This window comes from Panthera uncia, chromosome E1 (assembly GCF_023721935.1).
Source record: "Panthera uncia isolate 11264 chromosome E1, Puncia_PCG_1.0, whole genome shotgun sequence".
NCBI classification, from domain to species: domain Eukaryota; kingdom Metazoa; phylum Chordata; class Mammalia; order Carnivora; family Felidae; genus Panthera; species Panthera uncia.
The window spans coordinates 43956467-43975977 of NC_064814.1; the positions used below are offsets into that span (position 1 = coordinate 43956467).

The 19511-nt window shown below is 50.5% G+C and overlaps 1 protein-coding gene across 1 annotated transcript in view; it reads left to right on the forward strand.

Moving 5' to 3' along the window:
- Positions 1-19283, forward strand: part of DOC2B (double C2 domain beta) — a 32139-nt gene extending 12856 nt beyond the window's left edge. The window contains exons 4-9 of the mRNA XM_049636727.1: positions 433-542; positions 723-849; positions 3508-3665; positions 13900-13981; positions 14903-14999; positions 15677-19283. Of these exons, the coding sequence (XP_049492684.1) occupies positions 433-542; positions 723-849; positions 3508-3665; positions 13900-13981; positions 14903-14999; positions 15677-15813 (711 nt within the window). The 3' untranslated portion in view covers positions 15814-19283. The remainder of the gene's footprint in view (positions 1-432; positions 543-722; positions 850-3507; positions 3666-13899; positions 13982-14902; positions 15000-15676) is intronic.
- The last annotated feature ends 228 nt before the right edge of the window (positions 19284-19511 follow it).

Consider the following 19511-nt stretch of genomic DNA (forward strand, 5'->3'; position numbering starts at 1 on the left):
TCCCCCTGCCTCCCCCTGCCTCCCCCTGCCTCCCCCTGCCTCCCCCTTCTGCTTTCAAGGGCCCTGTAATCACATTGCATTGAGCCTGCCCGGATCACCTGGAAAATCTCCATGTTTTATTTTTTATTTCTAAAGCTTATTTTTTGAGAGAGAGCTTGTGTGTGCACATGCACACATGAGAAGGGGAGGGGCGGAGAGAGGAGGAGGGAGAATCTCAAGCAGGCTTCGCGATGTCCTCACAGAGCCCAGAGCGGGGCTTGACCCCACAAACCGTGAGGTCATGACCTCCCCCCACTGAGCCACCCAGGCGCCCCAACCTCCATGTTTTAGCCAGCCAATTTAACAGCCTTCTTCCCCTAGGCCTACTCAGTGTTGGGGACCCAGCAGGCCTGGACTCCCTGACACTCACAGCCTCGTTTCTGCTCTCACCAGGCAAATAAACTTCGAACGAAAACTCTCCGAAACACTCTGAACCCCACATGGAATGAGACCCTCACTTACTACGGGATCACAGACGAAGACATGATCCGGAAGACCCTGCGGTGGGTGAGGGCCCCAGGCCCCTTCCTCACCCACGCCCTGCCCCAGCCTCCCCCTCGGGCTGGCCCTGCCGCCCACGTCCCCAACCACCCTGCACATCCCTACGACTTTGAAAGCGAACGGAGAGCACCGCCCACCCGGCCCCCACCTCATATCTGAAGAGCTGGCTTCTTGTCCTCCAGGATCTCCGTGTGTGACGAGGACAAATTCCGCCACAATGAGTTCATCGGGGAGACGCGCGTGCCCCTGAAGAAGCTGAAGCCCAATCACACTAAGACATTCAGTATCTGCCTGGAGAAGCAGCTGCCAGTGAGTGGGGGATGGGGCTCCACAGGCTATCTGGGCTCCCCCCCTGCTTCGCAGCTCAGGGCCAGTGGCATTTATTGAGCACCTACTATATGCCTGACCTGGCTTCAGGTGCTGGGGAAGCAGACAAAAATCCCAGCCTTCGTGGAGCTTGGACAGGAGCCGGATTCAAAACGAGGGGAGTTACCCAAACAGAGCCTAGGTTAGACAGTGCTCAGGGTCACAAAGGAAAGCACGCGTGGTCAGTGGTTTAGATGGAGGTTTGGGGAATATTCCTGGCAGAGGGAATAGCAGGTGCCAGGTCTGTTAGAGGCACAAGCAAGAGGCTCACTGCGTGGATCAGGGAGAACAATGGGACTGGGTCCTAGGAGGGGAGATCAGAGGTTGGTGGGGGAGGGAGCTGGGAGGGACTCCTCACCGTGAGCGAGATGGGCCGGGGTGGGGGGCGGGGGCGGGGGGGGGGGAGATGCCACGCAGGGGCTAAAGCCTCTGTTTTAACAGGCTCCCGGGGCGCAGGCTCCCGGGGCGCAGGCTCAGAGGGAGAGGGGCTGAGGGTGGGGAGAGCCGTGGGGGGATGAGTATGACCCAGTGGCGGGGCGGGTGGGGTGCACAGGGGAGGGAGGAGTGGGTGTGCTGGTAGATCAAGCATCCCTGACGTGGGGGGGTCGAGCGCCTGGAAAGATCAGAGGTCACTGTGATGTGGAGGGCCATGGGAAGAGCCGCTGGGGATGCTCCGGGAGCACGACAGGCGTGAGGTGCCTGTGAGACACCTAGAGGAGCCTAAAATTAATCCTTTCCTAGAAATGGTCAAAACCAACTTTGCCCCCTGCTGTCCGCTGCAGCTGAGCCCTCCCAACCTCTGTCCATCTGTGTCTCCCTTTCCCTCTCCTCCCTCACCACCCCCCCAATCCCCTTCCCAGCTCTTGGAGGCCTGGCCTTCACCCTGTTCAGAAGAGCTGGTGGGAGGCATTGGCCAGGGGGCCCCAGGACCCTGAGACCCTCCAGCAGCCTAGTGTTGAGGGCACAACCCTCCTTTTAGGGCATTTTCCCCCCAGAGGCCTGGGCAAGGGGAAGGCTCGTCCCTGGTAGGGCCCGGGCCCTGGGACAAATGCTCCGTGCAGGCTCGCCCTAGTCCAGCCCTGGAAAAAAAAAGTCAGCCCGAGGCCAAGATCCCAACTCTGCCTTTTTGCATAACCTGATCAAATTTTATTCCCTCGTCACATTCTTTCCAACTCCTAGACATTTGAATGATGGATGGGTATAACCTTTTTTATTTGATTACGAGTCACTAGCCCAAACCCACTTTTTCCGAATGATCTATGTCACTTCTAAAAGGCAACATCAACCCCTAGTATGGTTGTGTTCCTGAATTGTGAACCCTGGCATGACAAACCGCTGTGTGGGGATGGGAGCGCGCAGGGATGTGGGTGCGTGTGCAAGTGCGTGTGGGCACGTTCTCAAGTAGGTGGAGCACATGCGTGTGTTCATGCACGTGGATGCGTGAGAGTACGCGCGTGCCTGTGCTTGGGGCGTGATCAGGGTGTCGCCAAGCCTCGCTTGGATTTGCTAGTCGCTCGCTGGTCCGGTCTCAGGCACGCGGTAACCAAGGAATGCGGTTTAAGATCGGTGCTCTGGCAGTAAAGACACGCTTTGATGGCACATCTTAGGTTTTACGTGGTCTGTGAACATTATTCGTTCTCAGTAAGTACTGAACAATACCCGATCCAATGGTCTTCCTATGAAACAACCCAGTGTATAATGAACCCCGCCCCCCCCCAAAAGCAGCTGAAAATCTGCTTATCTATATCATTTCATGTTCACCCGTCACCCAAACTAGCACAAGTCCTCTGTTTACTGAGCCCATCACACACAAAGCACCAGGCCCGAGTGGCAGACGGTTAAAACCCCCGGGCCTGGTCTGGGCCGTTAATAATGGCCGTCCAGCACTGTGTCGAGAAAGATGCTGAGGCCTCTTCTGAGCTTAGAGTAAGTTCGGTGGCCAATTAGTCCTGTCTGCTCTGGGTGTGGGAGTTAGAGGAGGTGGCCCTTCCCTCACCTCACAGGAGTCCCATCTCCGGAGAGGTGTAGGCATGAACCCTTGCCAGTGAGGAGCCACACGGGACGTCACTTGAGTGACAGGCAGAGGACCGTCATGGGCAAAGGGATGTGGCTGGGACTTCAGTGAGAGGAGCCTACCAGAGAGGCCCAAGGAGGGACCCTGGGGCCTCTAGCTGGGTGTGTCCAGGTGGATGGAGGGTCGGGAGAAGAAGTTCCAGAAGAGCGGGAGCCGGACAGTGGGAACCGTGCTCTCAGGAGGGTGGGGAGTGGAAACCCTCAGGCTAGTCGGGGCGGGGGTGGGGGGGGGGCAGATGGGGAGACCTACGGTTGAGGTCTGATCCCTGAGGCAGCCCCAGGCAGGGGCCAGGTCAAAGGAAGGGACCCCTGTTCCGCTTGGGGTCAGGAATATGTCGAAGCTGTATGCGGGCTCTCCCCAAGGGGGCTGCCCCCTGCACCCTGAAGGCTCCAGGAAGTACCTTCGGGGGGGCTGAGGCCAGGGTGACCCCTCCCCACCCACCGGGCCAGCGGACCGCTTCAGTAGCCCCTGGCTGCGGGAGAGAGTGGGAGCGCGTGAGGACGGCCAGGTGACTGCCTGCCCCGCAGGTGGACAAGACAGAAGACAAGTCCCTGGAGGAGCGGGGCCGCATCCTGATCTCCCTCAAGTACAGCTCGCAGAAGCAGGGCCTGCTGGTCGGCATCGTGCGCTGTGCACACCTGGCCGCCATGGACGCCAACGGCTACTCGGACCCCTACGTGAAGACGTGAGTGAACGGCCCGGGCCAGCCGTCTCCTTCCCCCTTCACCTCACGGGACGGGAGCGCGGCGTGGCAAGCGCTAGAGCGTCTCCCGAGGCAGGGTGGGCGCCGCACCCCCAGGAGCGTGTTCTCTTCTTGGCCACTCTGTGGGTTAAGTCTGACCAGCCCCGTCTCTCAGATGAAGCCGAGGCCTGGAGAATCTGAATGGCTTCCCGGGTCACGCAGAGAGAGCGTGGTTGTCTCCTGACACCCCATTCGGGCTTGCCCTTGACTGCGGCCTCAGGAGGGGCCGTTAGCAGGTTGGAGGAGGGGCCGGGCCTGGCACGGGCATGGAGATCCAGAGCAGGAGCTCTGCCGGGACTTTGGGCTGCCCGTGTGTGCCCAGCCCCGTGCTGGTGCCACAGGTGCCCATCAGGGTCCACCCCGCCCTGCCAGGGGGGCCCATGGCGGTGCTGGATAGAAACTCTAACTCGGGGCGGGGGTGGGGGGGCGTGCAAGGCCATCATGCATCTGTGCCAGGCTATACAGTGACCCTAGCTTGGAGGGGAAGGCAGGAGCTGGTGGCCCTGCAGACAGGGAGGAAGCGGGGACACACAGCGAGCACCGTCCGTGCTTTGGGCCTGCTACAAATAAATGATGGACGTTTGCTTTCACAGTGAGAATTTCTGGAAGGGTGGGACGCGGGCAGGAATTTGGCTCAGCAGAGGGGAGGCATTCCTGTTTAGGCAGAGGAATAGAGGAGCTAAACCTAGAAGAGGGATGAGCCTGGCCTGAGGGGACAGTGAGGAGCCCCAAGGGCCATGGGGTGCCTTGACACCATAGGGAGGCCAGGCCTGCCACAGGCACAACTCTGGGGCCGCCTACCATTCCCATCGGCCTCCATTCTATTTCTGTCACTTTTAAGGTCCTATTATAGGGATGCCTGGCTAGCTCAGCCAGTGAAGCGTGTGACTCTTGATCTTAGGGTTGTGAGTTCGAGCCCCACGTTGGATGTAGAGATTACTTTTAAAGATTTTAGGGGCGCCTGGGTGACTCAGTTGGTTAAGCATCCCACTGTTGATTTCGGCTCAGGTCACGCGTGATCTCACGTTTCATGGGATCGAGCCCCGCTTTGGGCTCTGTGCTGACACATGGGAGGCAGCTTGGGATATTCTCTCTCCCCCCCTCCCCCTCCCTCCCCCCCCCCTCCCCCCCCCACATAGTCTCTTGCTCTCAAAAATAAGCAAGTAAAATGGGGCACCTGGGTGGCTCAGTTAAGCATCCGACTTCGGCTCAGGTCATGATCTCACGGTTCGTGAGTTCAAGCCCCACGTTGGGCTCTGTGCTGACGGCTCAGAGCCTGGAGCCTGCTTTGGATTCTGTGTCTGCCCCTCCCCTGCTCATGCTCTGTCTCTGTCTCAAAAATAAATAAAACATTAAAAAAAAAAAGTAAGCTTAGGTTAAAAAAAACTAAGATTTTAAAGTAAGTAGGATTTTCTTTATTATAAAATGTGGTACAGCCACTCTAGGAAACCATCTGCGGTTCCTCAGAAGTTAAACATGGAGTCACCACGTGATCCAGCAAGTCCCCTCGAGAGCTGGAAACACACGTGCACACGAACACTGGTACATGAATGCTCACAGCAGCATCAGTCACAGGGGACAAAAGGAAACCACCTAAATGTCCGTCCGCTGATGAGTGGATAGACCAACAGTGGCATAGCTACACAGAGCGACGGGATTCAGCCATAAAACTATGGCTCTGCTAGAACCTGTATGAACCTTGAAAAGACCGTGCAAAGATTATGCTAAGGGAGAGAAGCCAAACACAAAAGAAGCCACACGTTGTAAAACTTCATTTATACAAAAGCCTTAAATAGGCAAATATGGGAGCTCCTGGGTGGCTCAGTCCGTTAAGCATCGGACACTTGATTTCAGTTCAGGTCGTGATCTCACAGTTTGGGAGTTTGAGACCTGCATCGGGCTCTGTACTGACAGCGCAGAGCCTGCTTGGGATTCTCTCTCTGCCCCTCCCCTGCTTGTGATCTCTCTCTGTCTCAAAATAAATAAACTATGTATATATATAGGCAAATCCACGGAGACAGCGAACAGATTGGATTGGTAGTTGGAGGGGCTGGAAGGAGGTTGGGGGGAGATGGGGAGTGACTGCTAACAGGTACTGCATTTCTTTCCCAGGTGACGAAAATGTTCTAAAATTGACTGTGATGGTTGCCCAGCTCTGAATATACTAAAAACCATCTTTTGTACTTTATTTTTTTTTAAGTAGGCACCATACCCGACATTGATCTCACGACCCTGAGATCAAGTCCTCTGTTCCACTGACTGAGCCAGCCAGGCGCTCCCAATTGTATGTTTTAAAACAGCACGTTATATAACGTGTGGATCATATTTTTTTTTTTCGAGAGAGAGAGAGCACGAGCAGGGGAGGGGCAGAGAGTGAGAATCTTAAGCAGGCGTCACGTATAGCACAGAGCCTGACAATGGGGCTCGATCTCGACTGTGAGATCATGACCCGAGCCGAGATCGAGAGTCGGACACTTAACTGACTGAGCCACCCAGGCGCCCCTGAATCATATTTTAGTAGAGCAACTATTTAAAACTTCAAGGCCATCAGGCCCAGCAGCAGGGCCAGGTATAATGGGAAGCTGACCTGGGTCACATGGTGCAGGGGCTACTGGTTTTCCACATAAACAGTGATTTGAGGGGTGCTGGACTCTTGATTTCTGCTCAGGCCGTGATCTCACAGTTCATGAGTTCGAGCCCTGTGTCAGGCTCCATACTGACCATGCTGAACCTGCTTTAGATTCTCTCTTTCCCTCTCTCTCTGCACGCCCCTGCCCAAGGCTGTGCCTCTCCATCTCTCAAAATAAGAAAATAAGGAAAAAAACCAGTGATTTGGATCCCCACCTCACTCATTAGCAAAACCGTGATTTCCAGTAGATTAAAGACTACTGTGAGAGGAAATGCCATAACCATCCAGAAGATAATCAGGAGACTCTCCATAACCACTGGAGGAAAAGTCAGCCATATCCAGTCAACTAGGCAAATGTGGGCCCCCTGTGGCTGCATTATCTCCCTCCCAGGTTTGTATCCTAGAAACCCACGTACGGGTGAGAGGCTGATTTTTGCAGCATTGCTCGGCATAGCAGTACACTCGAAATAGCCACGCGTTCATCAGCAGAAGAATAGATTAATAAAATGCGGCATATGCGTGTAATGAAGTAGTGTGCAGTTAAAATGAATAAATTCAGGCTAGATAAATTAACATGGACAGCTATCCAAACATGCTGATCCCCAAAGCAAACTTGAGAACAGTGTTTCTGAACATCTGTAGATCTCAAATATACAGCGCGATACTGTTTCTGGACGTTTGTAGATCTCCAGCCCTGCAGAGAATGTCCTAGCAGCAGTGGTCTCTGGGGAGGCAGGGAGAAGGGACTGGGGAGGGCAACAAAGTGCCTTCACTTGTATCTGGGGTGCTAGAGCTCCGGTACGGGAGGAAAGCCAATCCAAAGCCAAAGTGGCGTGAAATCTGAAAATCTCGCTCTGTGTCCACCTGCCAAGTTGACAGGAATTCCGGGTTCCTGTGATGGATTAAAAGTCAGATTTAGTGAGGTATAATTTACACGCTGTAAGTTTCTCCCCTTTTGAAGTTTAACTGCTACATACAATCTTGTTCTCACCACCGCAGTCAAGATAGGGAATACCTCTGTCACCCCAGAAAGTTCCCCCAGCCCTACGCAACCACGGATTTGTTTTTATTCCCAACAGTTTTGCCTTTTCCAGACTCTTTTTTAAAGTGCATTTATATTCATTTTGAGAGAGAGAGAGAGCACGAGCGAGCACATGCATGCACAGGAGGGGCAGAGAGAGAGGGACAGACGGAGTCTCAAGCTGTCTCGGTGTTGTCAGCACAGAGCCTGATGCGGGGCTCGAAGCCACAAACGGTGAGATCATGACCTGAGCTGAGATCAAGAGTGGGATGCTTAACTGACTGAGACACCCAGGCGCCCCTCCACACTTTCTTTTAAAGGTAACCTTTCAGCATGTTGCCTTTTAAACCTAACTTCTCTCATGTAGCATAACGCATTGGAGATTCACCCACATGATCACGAGCACCCGTAGTTTGGTCTTTCTTATTACCAGATAGTCATTCATCACCTAGAGAAATCACAAGTTGTTGCTCAGTTCCCCTTTACGTTGAAGCACGTTTCGGTTTCCTTTTTTTTTTTTTTTTTTTTTTTTTTGAGTGTAATTGACCCACAACGTTACCCTGTCACCATACAATGCTATTACAATACCTTTGACTATATTCCCTATGCTGTGCCTTTTGTCCCTGTACTCATTCCATACCTGGAAACCTGTGTCTCCCACATCCCTTCCCCAGTTTTGCCCGAACCCCCACCCCCACCCCTCTGGCAGCCACTGGTTTGTTCTCTGTGTTTATGGGTCTGTTTCTTTGTTCACTTGTTTTATTCTTTAGATTTCACATGAGTGACTTCACATGGTTTTTGTCTTTCTCTGACCTATTTCATTTAGCTTCGTACTCTCTAGGTCCATCTATGTTGTTGCAAATGGCAAGATCTCCTTCTTTTTTATGGCCGAGTGATATTTGTGCGTGTCTGTGTCACCTCTTTATCCATTCATCTATCCATATCTTGACTGTTGTACATAATGCTGCAATGAACACACAGGTACACGCATCTTTTAAAATTAGCGTTTTCATTTTCTTTGGATAAATACCCAGTAGTGGAATTACTGGATCATCTACTATTTTTTTTTTCCACATTCTATTTATTCGCTATTGAGGGATAGTTGACACAGGATGTTACGTGAGTTTCAGGTGTGCAACACAGTGATTCAACACGTGTATATATTATGCTTTACCCACCACAACTGTAGCTACCCTCTGTCACCATACAACGCTATTACAATATCGCTGATTATATTCCCTATGTCGTGTCTTTTATTCTCGTGACTTACTCGTTTTACTGGAAGCCTGTATTTCCCCCTCCCCTGGGTATTTTCTGAGGAACCTCCATACAATTTTCCACAGTGGCTGCACCAATTTACATTCCCACCAATGTGCATGAGAGTTGCTTTTTCTCCACATCCTTGTCAATACTTGTTATTTCTTGTATTTTTTATACTAGTCATTCTGACAGGTGTGAGATGGTATCTCGTGGGTTTGATTTGCATATTTCTGATGATGACTGATGTTGAGCATCTTCCCATGTTTCTGTTAGCTAGCTGTGTGTCTTCTTTGAAATAAAAAAACAATCTATTCTACCCACTTTTAATCGGCTTTTTTTTTAGTGTTGCACAAATTCTTCATATATTTTGGATTTAACCGTGATAATGGATATATCTTTTGCAAATTTCTTCCTTTCAGTAGGTTGTCTTTTCATTTTGTTGATGATTTCCTTTACTGTGCAAATAATCTTTATTTTGATGTAGTCCCTATAGTTTATTTTTGCTTTTGTTTCCCTTGCCTGAGGGGACATTTCTAGAAAAATGTGATGGAGGCTGACGTCCGAGAGATTACTACTTCTGTTTTCTTCTAGGAGTTTTATGGTTGCAGGTCTTATATTTAAGTCTTTAATCAATTTTGAGTTTATTTTTGTACAGGGTGTTAAAAAAAAAAAAGTGGTCCAGTTTTCCCACTATCACTTATTGAAGAGACTATCTTTTCCCCACTATATATTCTTGCCTCCTTTGTTGTATATTAATTGACCATATAAGCATGGGTTTAACTATGGGCTCTTCAAGGGCACCTGGGTGGTTCAGTTGGTTAAGCATCAGACCCTTGATTTCACCTCAGGTCATGATCTCACGGTTTGTGAGTTTGAGCCCCATGTTGGGCTCTGCACTGACCGTGCAGAAACTGCTTGGGACTCTCTGTCTCCTTCTCTCTCTGTACCCTTCCCCTGCTCGCTCACTTGCTTTCAAAATATTTCAAAAAAGAAAGAATTATGGGCTCTCTGTTCAGGTGCTTAACTGACTGAGCCACCCAGGTGCCCCTGTTTATCTTTTTAAACAACAGCCCTTAGTTTCACTGGTATTTTCCTGTTTTTAAGTCTTTACTTCATTTATTCTACTCTGATCTTTATTATTTCCTTCTTTTAACTTTAGGCTTTGTTTGTTCTTTTTCTAGTTCCTTTGGGTGTAAGGTTAGATTGTTTGAGATTTTTCTTGTTTCTTGAGGTAGGACTGTATCTCTGTCAATTTCTCTTAGAACTACTTTCACTGCATCGCAAAGATTTTGGACCATTGTGTTTTCATTTTTGTCTCCATGTATTTTTTTAATGTTTGTTTATTTTTGAGAGAGAAACTCAGAGCATGAGCAGGGGAGAGACAGAGAGAGGGAGACCCAGAATCCAAAGCAGGCTCTAGACTCTAAGGTGTCAGCACAGAGCCCCACACGGGGCTCGAACTCCTAAACTGTGAGATCATGACCTGAGCTGAAGTTGGATGCTCAACCAACTGAGCCACCCAGGTGCCCTGTCTCCATGTATTTTTAAATTTTGTCTGATTTCTTTGTTAACCCACTTGTTGTTTAGTAGCATGTCGTTTATCCTCCATGTGTTTGTGGGTTTTTCCAGTTCTTTCTTTTAATTGATTTTTAGTTTCTTATTGTTGGGAAAAAATGTCTGATGTGATTTCAGTCTTCTTAAATAGAGAGATTTGTTTTGTGGTCTAACAGGTGATCAATCTTGGAGAATGTTCCAGCTGGTCTAATGTGCCATTCAAAGACAGTTTCCTTATTGATTTTCTGCCTGGATGGTCTATCCATTGATGTAATTGTTGGGGTATTAGTCACCTACTATTATATTACTGTCAGTTGTGTTCTTTATGTCTGTTAGTATTTATGTCTTTATGTATTTAGATGCTACAATGTTGGGTGTATACATATTTATAACTCTCATATTTTCTTGTAGGACTGATCCCCTTATCATTATATACTGCCCTTCTTTGTCTCTGTTTTAAAGTCTGTTTTGTCTGATGCAAGTATTGCTACCCCAGCTTTCCCCCCACCCCCACTTCCATTTGAATGTAATTTCTTTTTCCATCCCCTCATTTTCAGTCTGTGTCTTTAAGTCTGAACTGAGTCCCTTCTAGGCAGCTTATAGATAAGTCTTTTTTTTTTTTTCCTTTTTTTATCCATTCTGTAACCCCATGCCTTGTAAGCATTTAGACCATGTAAATTTATTTATTTTTTAACATTTATTTATTTTTGAGACAGAGAGAGAGCATGAATAGGGGAGGGTCAGAGAGAGGGAGACACAGAATCTGAAACAGGCTCCAAGCTCTGAGCTGTCAGCACAGAGCCCGACGTGGGGCTCGAACTCACGGACCGCGAGATCATGATCTGAGCCGAAGTCGGCCGCTTAACCGACTGAGCCACCCAGACGCCCCTAGACCATGTAGATTTAAAGTAATTATTGATAGGTGCGTACTTACTTGCATTTTGTTCATTGTTTCCTGCTGGGTTTTGTGAGTTTCCAGTTATTGATAAACTGCATAGCACTGCTAAACAGGTTTTTGTGTGGATCTACGTCTTCATTTCTCTTTCCCACCTCCAACTTTCTTCAGTACGTATCTTCTAGTGTTCCTATAACGAACTAGTGTTTTTTATGTAATAAAAACCACAACTGAAAAAGCCAACAGTGATATATCACACTTGCTGCCTTTCAAGCCAGCAAGGATTTTTGTTTTTTTTAAATAACTGGAAATCTGTACCTCTTAATTCCCTTCACCGGTTTTACCTGTCCCTTCCTTCCTGTCCCTCCCCTCTGGCAACTACCAGTTTGTTTCGGTTTATGAGGATGTTTCTGGTTTTTTACTCATTTGCTTTGGTTTTCAGATTTTGCATGTAAGGGAAATCATATGGTGCTTCTCTCTCTGACTTATTTCGCTTAGTATAATACTCTCTAGGTCTATCCATGTTGCACAAATGAAAAGCTCTCATTTTTTTAGGGTTAATATTCCCTTGTGTATATATAGAATATATACATACATACACACACACCCATATACATACATATACCACATTTTCTTTATCCATTCTTCTATCAGTGAATACTCGTGTTGCTTCCATAATTTGGCTATTGTAAATAATGCTTCAGTAAACACGGGAATATCCATACCTTTTTGAATTAGTGTTTTTGTTTTCTTTGGGTAACTACTCAGTAATGGAATTACCAGATCACATGGTATTTCTACTTTTACTCTTTTGAGTAACGTCCATACTGTTTTCCACAGTGGCTGCACCAGTTTGCATTCCCACCAACAAGGAATGGGTTCCTCATCACATCTTCAGCAACACTTACTTCTTGTCTATTTGACGCTAGCCATTTCTGACAGGTGTAAGGTGGTATCTCCCGGTGGTTTTGATTTATACTCCCATGATGATTATTGATTTCATGTATCTGTTGGCCATCTGTATACTTGCTTTAGAAAAATGTCTACTTAGGGGCGCCTGGGTGGCTTTGTTGGTTAAGCATCCAACTCTTGATTTCTGCTCAGGTCATGATCTCATGGTTCGTGAGTCCAAGGCCTGCATCGGGCTCGGCGCTGACAGTGCAGAGCCTGCTTGGGATTCTCTTTCCCTCTCTCCCTGCATCTCTCACTCATGTGCTCCCTCTCTCTCAAAATAAATAAACTTTACAGGTTTTTTTTAATCTTATTTTTAAAGAAAAATGTCTGTTCAGGTTCCCTGCCCATGTTTTAATCAGATTATTTGGGGGATTTTGGTGTTGAGCGTGTAAGTTCTTTATATATTTTGGGTATTAAGGGCACCTGGGTGACTCGGTTAAGCATCCGGCTTGGGCTCAGGTCATGATCTCATGGTTTGTGAGTTTGAGCCCCACATTGGGCTCTCTATCAGTGAAGAGCCCACTTCTGATCCTCTGTCTTCCTCTCTCTCTGCCCCTTCCCTGCTCTGTCTTTCAAAAATAAATGTTAAAAATTTTTTAATATATTTTGGGTATTAACCCCTTCTCAGATCTATCATTTGCAAGTATTTTCTCTCTTTCAGTAAGTTGTCTTTTTCATTTTACTAATGGTTTCCTTTGTGTGTACAAGCTTTTTATTTTGGTATGGTCCCAGTAGTTTATTTTTGCTTCTGTTTCCCTTGCCTGAGGAGACCCATCCATAAATATGTTGCTAAGACTGATGTCCAAGAGATGATTGCAAACCAGCAAGGGGTTTTAAGGCAGCCATACTCAGCTTTGTTGAGGGTACAATGCATCATCCATACAGCCTTTCCAGAGGACAGTTTGGCACAATGAAGCAAGAAACTTGATATGTGTGTACCTTTGGGCGGGTAATGTCACTTCTAGGAATTCATGCATTCATTCAGCAGGTGTTTGTTGACCTACCCAGTGTACTGAGCCCCAAGCAGGGTGCCAGGAAGCTGGTGGTGAGTGAGACAGATGTAGTCCTCACGCCCAAAGAACTCTCAGCAGGGGAAGGACAGTTCTCACTCAAGTGTCTATGCAGGGACAGGGTGAGCAGTTCTGCAAAGGAACTCCTGTCCTGGGTTGTGAGCACCAGCCCTGTGCTGAGCAGCTGTGTGGCCTGGCAAGTCCCTCTACCTCTCTGAGCCTGATGAAAGCAGTCCTTCTGTATCAAAGTCTAGGTGTTAGTTCTTTATAAAGGAACTGGCTCCTACGCCAGGCTTCACTCTCCCTACAGAAAGCACTGTTGTAACTTCCTCAAAGCTCCAGTGAGGCAGAGGCAATGGTTGTATAATCTGGGAATAGACTATTATGTTGTATACTATATATAGCACCTGTATAATTATATACTATACTTCACATACTTTAGAAAGATGATATTCATAGTATGTGAATTGTATCTTGATAAATCTGCTATTTAAACTAACAAGGGACCAATGCTGCTAAAAATGTTTTTTTTCTGGTGAGAAATGTAAGCTTTATGAACATTAGACTTCCAGAAACCAGGAAAAACCTCTAGGGGAGAAGGGGACTCTGTGGTTAACTTCCGAAATGGGCGTGGGGACAGAAGTCTAGGTGACAAAGGAACCGTTTGCTTCTCCTCCCACGGCAGAGGACCACTAACCTTGGCCACAAAGTAGTGCTGGGGTGTCCCACGGTTAGTATGAATGGGGGGCCCAGGGATGTCTCTCCAGAACAAAAGGCTTTTCCAAGCCCTGCTGGCTCTGTCTGTCTCCTTAGCTTCTCCTCACCCTCTGCCCATTTGTTGGTTCTAATTCCAGATACCTGAAGCCAGATGTGGACAAGAAATCCAAACACAAGACGGCAGTAAAGAAGAAGACCCTGAACCCCGAGTTCAACGAGGTATGAGGGGCTGGTGAAGCTGCTGGGAAGCTGCTTGCTCTCCCTCAGGGCAGGGTTTGCCGGAGAGACTGGCTTTTCCAAGGGTTACTGTGGAAACTGAGAGGTGGAGAGGGGCCGATAGGAGAGCCCCTAACCATGAGAGGTGGGGGAGAGGCAAGGCCAGGCTGGACCAGGCCAAGGTGGTGCAGGTGGAGATGCAAGGAATCCCGGAAAGCTCTTCAGAGGATCCAGCTGATTGGGACTGTGGCCATGAGGATGTGGAGGTGGAAGGGGGGGACCTGACAACAAGAGGGGAGGTACAAGCGAGATGGAGGAAGCTCTGGTGGGTGTGAGGATTTGAGATGTCCCAGGGCCTTGAGAAGTTCTGCTCTGGGTGGATCCCAAGGTCTTCAGCTCGGGGGCAGGGGCATATGGAGAGGAGCAGAGGGGCCTAGGGAAGAGCCCGCGTGACTGAGGGGCAGGAGGAGGAGACCAAGGAGATGCTTTCAGAGAGTGAAGGGGATACCAGATGTCAGATGATCCCGGAAGCTGTGGGGGAGAGACTTTCACAAGGCAGGGAGTGGTCAACAGAGCCAGACCCAAGAGCGGTCAAGCATGCTAAGGTCGCCAAGTGTGTGTTGATTTGGTGATGAGGCTCCTGGGGATCTGGAGAGAGCAGCTTCAGTGACATTGGACCAGGCAGGTTGGAGAGCAGGGGACCTTGAGGACCCCAGCCAGGTTCTCGGGCAGAAGTGGGTGGAATGGGTGAGGATCTGCCACCATCTACCACTGAGTACTGATCACCCTCCCATCCACCCCTCCCCCTCTCCCTTCCTTTCTCCCTCCATTCATTCACCCCTCACCGCACCCCAGAGCCTTCCTGGCCACTGGCCAGGTTCCAGGCCCCGTGGTGTTGGCCCTGACTCTTCTTCTGACCACCAGGAATTCTGTTATGAGATTAAGCATGGGGACCTGGCGAAGAAGACCCTGGAAGTCACTGTTTGGGATTATGACATTGGAAAATCCAACGACTTCATTGGTAAGAGGACACAATGAGAATGTCCTTTAGCCACATGCCTGTTCTGGGTTCGCAGAGGACAGCGGCCCTGAATCCAGGCCACAGCCTCTGCTTCCTAGCCTCTATGGCCCCGGCTTTCCCCAGACTATCTGGCCCCAGGCACAAGGGGCCTCAGACTTTATCCAGCCTGACTCCATGTGACAGAGGATTAGATAGGCCCAGAGAGGGAAAGGGGTCTGGGAGGGTCACACACCAGCCTGTGTGGAGCAGTGGTGAGAGGTGAAGATGGTCAGTGCTTTGGGCTGGACTCGGAGCCCTTGGAGCCCTGAATTCCTGGTGGGTGTCGGCATCAGTGTCTTGGCTGTGCATAGTGGAGCTGCCTCCATCCCTCGGCTAAGACGTGACCACACCTTACCCCCAGCACTGCTCTGGCCCTAGAGAGGGGAAGGACAGGATCCCAGGGCTCTGGTTTCGCAGTGGGGATGGGGGTCAGGCTAAGAGTGTGGTGTGGTAGTCAAACCACTGCTCACCCTCAGAGCCCAGTGGGCAGGGTAGAGGGTCCAGCCCTGGAGGGGGTGGTTTTGGGGTGGGGGGCACTGGTTCAAGAGGGTTAGTCTTATGGGAACCCCTGCCCCCAGGCCCTTGGGAGTCAGAAGGTCACCATGTCCCTCGCTACTCCTTTGGCTCCCTTCTTGCAGGAGGCGTGGTTCTGGGCATCAATGCTAAGGGCGAGCGCCTGAAGCACTGGTTCGACTGCCTGAAGAACAAGGACAAGCGGATCGAGCGCTGGCACACGCTCACCAATGAACTCCCAGGGGCTGTGCTCAGCGACTGACCAGCCCCCACCTGCTGCCGCACCCGCCCCTGCCTGTCACCTGGCCCAGCACCAGCCTGGCCCTGGGCTTCCTCAGCTGCCACCAAGGGCCTTGGCCCTCATCTTGGGGGAGATCCAGGATGCTGCTCAGACACAGAGCCACTGCAGCCCCCGCTTGGAGGCTGTGGAGGACCTAGCCACTCCAAGGGAGAGCAAGGCCAGAAAGCTGGGCCTGCTTCCAGCCCCCTGGGGCCCAAGAGAGCAGGAGATGGGAGAGGACCTTGGCCTCAGCACCCACCCCAGGGAAGGGAAGGGGGCCACCCAGGGGCTGAGGACCCTATTTGAGGTCAGTAGTAAGTCATGGGGACCCCAGGTGGAGAGAACAGGAGTGCAGGGGCGCCTTGGCCTTGGTGGGGCCAGGGAGAACTCCTGAGGGACATTAGGGAGAAAGGGGCATGAGGGGAAGAGTTGGAGAAGTTTATTCCCAAAAGGAAGCTCTTACTGCAACCGTTCGCCTCTGGCATTACTGGGCAGATGGAGAAAAGTTGACCTGAGAGCAAGAATGGTCAAGTTCCTACAAGCTCACTGAACATGGGCAATTGGCAAGCACTTCAATGATTCCACGAGCCGCTGGAGAAGAATGAGAACCAGGGCCTACCCTCAGAGTTCCTGGTCTAATCAGGGAGCTAGAAACCATTACAACAGGGAGTGAGGAGTGCCAAAGCCAGGTTGACATAACTGGTGAGTGCCATGGATTTTGACTCTGCTGGGAGGTTGGGAGGGCTTCCTGGAGGAGGTGATGCCTCAGCAAGGCCTTGAAGGATGAATGGGTTTCTAGGCAGATAGAGGAAAGGCAGTGTGTGCAGTGGAAATGATCTACAAAGGCCTGGAGGGGAGAGTATGGTGATTGGGTCAAGGATCACTGTGCAAGACGTGGGGTCTCACTCTGGAGACAGGGTTAGGACAGGCATGGGGGTAGGGGTGATGTCACCCAGCCCTGCTCTCACCCCGCCCTGCTCTCACCCCATCCCTTCCTGCCAGGCTTACCCCAGTTCATAGGGGGGAAGTGATGGGTCAGGGTCAAGTTCAGTCCTCAGACCCAGTTCTCCTACCTTTAATCTTTCTCCTCCCTAAGAACCTGGAGGATGGATCCAGCCTCTCATTATTACCAGCTTAAGCATGAGGCCAGCTCTAGTCCAGAAGAGTCCCTCTTCCCTTTTTCACGAAGCAAAAAGTCCCCATCCTCACCCTCTTCCTTCACCCACCCCCCACTTCTGAGTTCAGGGCTAGGGAGTGAGAGGCCCAGATGAGTGCCCTACATCTTGGCCCTACTTTGGCCACTGATGTTCCTTTCAGAGTGCTGGGTGGCAGTCCAGGGCCTCATTTCTGGGAAGACCTGTGAGGCTGGCTCCTCTCCCTCCAAGGGCTGAGACACCCTGCTTGGTGGGCCTTGCACGCTGAGTCAGGTTGAGGGCATTGGAATCTTGGGGCCCAGGTATGAAGCCCCAAACTTTTCCTGCCTACCCAGGGGCCTTCAAGGCTGCTGTATGAACTAATGCAAAACCAAGGAATTTGTGTTTGTCCCATCACTGCGCTGATGGAGGAAACAGAGCTCCAGAGAGGGAAAGTGACCTGCCTGAGGCCTTCCTGCCCTACCACAGCTAGCAAAGGCCGGGCTTCATGGCCCCTGCCTCACCCCCAGCCCAGAGCTATGGACACAATGGAAGTAGGGTGCTGGACTCCTACACAAGAGGTCCATCCTGTAAGCTGCCTGCCTAGGGCTCACTCTTGCCTGCTGCAGACACAAAGCACATCACCATCTGAGGCCTGAGGTGATGATTCGAATTCCACCAAGTGCCCATCAGCCCTTTCCCACTTTGCAGGTTGAACAGGATTCCAGCCCCCAAACAGTAGCTGGAAAACTTGCTGGTCACGGAGCCTTGGTTTTCCTGTCTTTAAGGTAGCTTTGTGTATGTTAAGGGTTTTACGTGCACTGTCGTAATGAATCCTCACACTTCTATGGGGTGGGTTTGTCGTCCTCATTTGACAGACGAAGAAGCTGAGATTCAGAGAGGCTGTGTAGTCTGTCAGTGGCACACAGCTGGGAAAGGGCAAACCAGGACTCAGCCCAGGTCCTGTGACTGCCACGTCGTCTGGTTGTCTGGGAGATCGTATTCTCTAGGCCTCTGCCTCCGGGCTTCTGGAGGGTTCAGCAGATAGCAGACTCAGTAGGGTCTGGTGCATGGTGAAGGGGTAGGACCACGGCAGTCCTGCTGCCTCAGCTGCTAGATAGCTTTGAAATCACTTCTGCCATTCAGAGCTTCCCCAGAGGTCCGTCCAGGCCAAGAGCTCAGCTATCCATCCCTCCCTGGGCTCTGAGTCCATGGGCCAGGCCGTGCTCCTCACAGGGGCTCAGGCAAGGGTTCCTCTTTTAACCACAAGGCTGGCGTGGGGGAACCTTTGGGGAGCAAGCAAAGAGATGGCCTATTTTGGAGGGGCCTCCTGTCTGGGTGAGCCCTGGGTATCTTCTTAAGCTTTTTCTTAGCTTTGCCTCTTGGAGGGCCTCATTCAGAAAAGAACCCCACAGACTTTCTGTGAAGATACTGAACTGAATGGCAAGGCTAGAAGGGGCTAGGAGTCTGAACAACTACTTTATTAGACAGTGGGAAAACAGAGGCCCAGCAAATGCGAGGAGCCCACCTGGGGCTCTTTACTGCCCCAGGCTGTACAAGGGTAGACTTGGTCCTGAAAGATGGTCCCTCGTGACCAGGGACAGTCAGGATAAAAGATGGATATTCTGGACAGACAGCCCCAATGGAGGGTGGGGTGCTTAGGAAGGAGCCACCCCCCCCCCCGCCCACCCCCAGGGAGGAGTGAATCTTCACCAGGACCCTGGCACTGCTCTGGACCCCTCGCAGATTGTATCTGCTGAAGAAAAAGCTCTTTGGGAAGCTGCAGTATCATCTCTGCCTTTGGCCCCAAACTGGCATCTTTCCTCTGGTCTAAGACTGGAAAGTTGACGCCCCTCCCTACCAACCACCACCACAAAGTCATTCCAAAGTTTGGTGTCAGTAACCAGGAAGTCGCCCGACAGCACGCTGCATCCTCCTCCACCCCCACCTCCCACCGCCACCACTAGCCAATCAATCCCAGACGGGCCCCGTCTTCCAACCCTGAAGCGGTAACCTCCTGACCCCTAGCGGCAAGAGCGAGGAACTGCACCTCCCGGCCCGTGCATGTCCTACTGTTTGTTTCTTCTCAAACCGAGAGAACCTCCCGATGCATGGACTCTGGCTGTCGTCGACGCAGACTCTCGTGCACTGCTTAACACCGTTTTGCTACCATGTGGTGGCTGCAGAAAAGGTCCTTAAACTGCAGCCCCACACACACAATTTTTGTACTTTCGTCTGACCTACTCGAAGGTGTCCTTTTTAAGTCTTATTTGTTAATATTTATAACGACCTATAATCCAAAGTAAATGAAAACGTTCACTGCAATTCAATTGGCTTGGGAGACTCCTTTAAATAGAGTTGATAGGACCGGAAAGAATGAGAGGCAACTGAGGCTCATTCAGCACATTGTCTCCTTTAACTCTTCACAAAGAACTCATGAGAGGTAGGTCTCAGGTTACAGACGGGGAAACTAAGGCTCAGGTTAAAATGTACTGAATCACACAGCTTGTAAGTGACACAACTAGGATTCATCTCATGCCTCCCAAG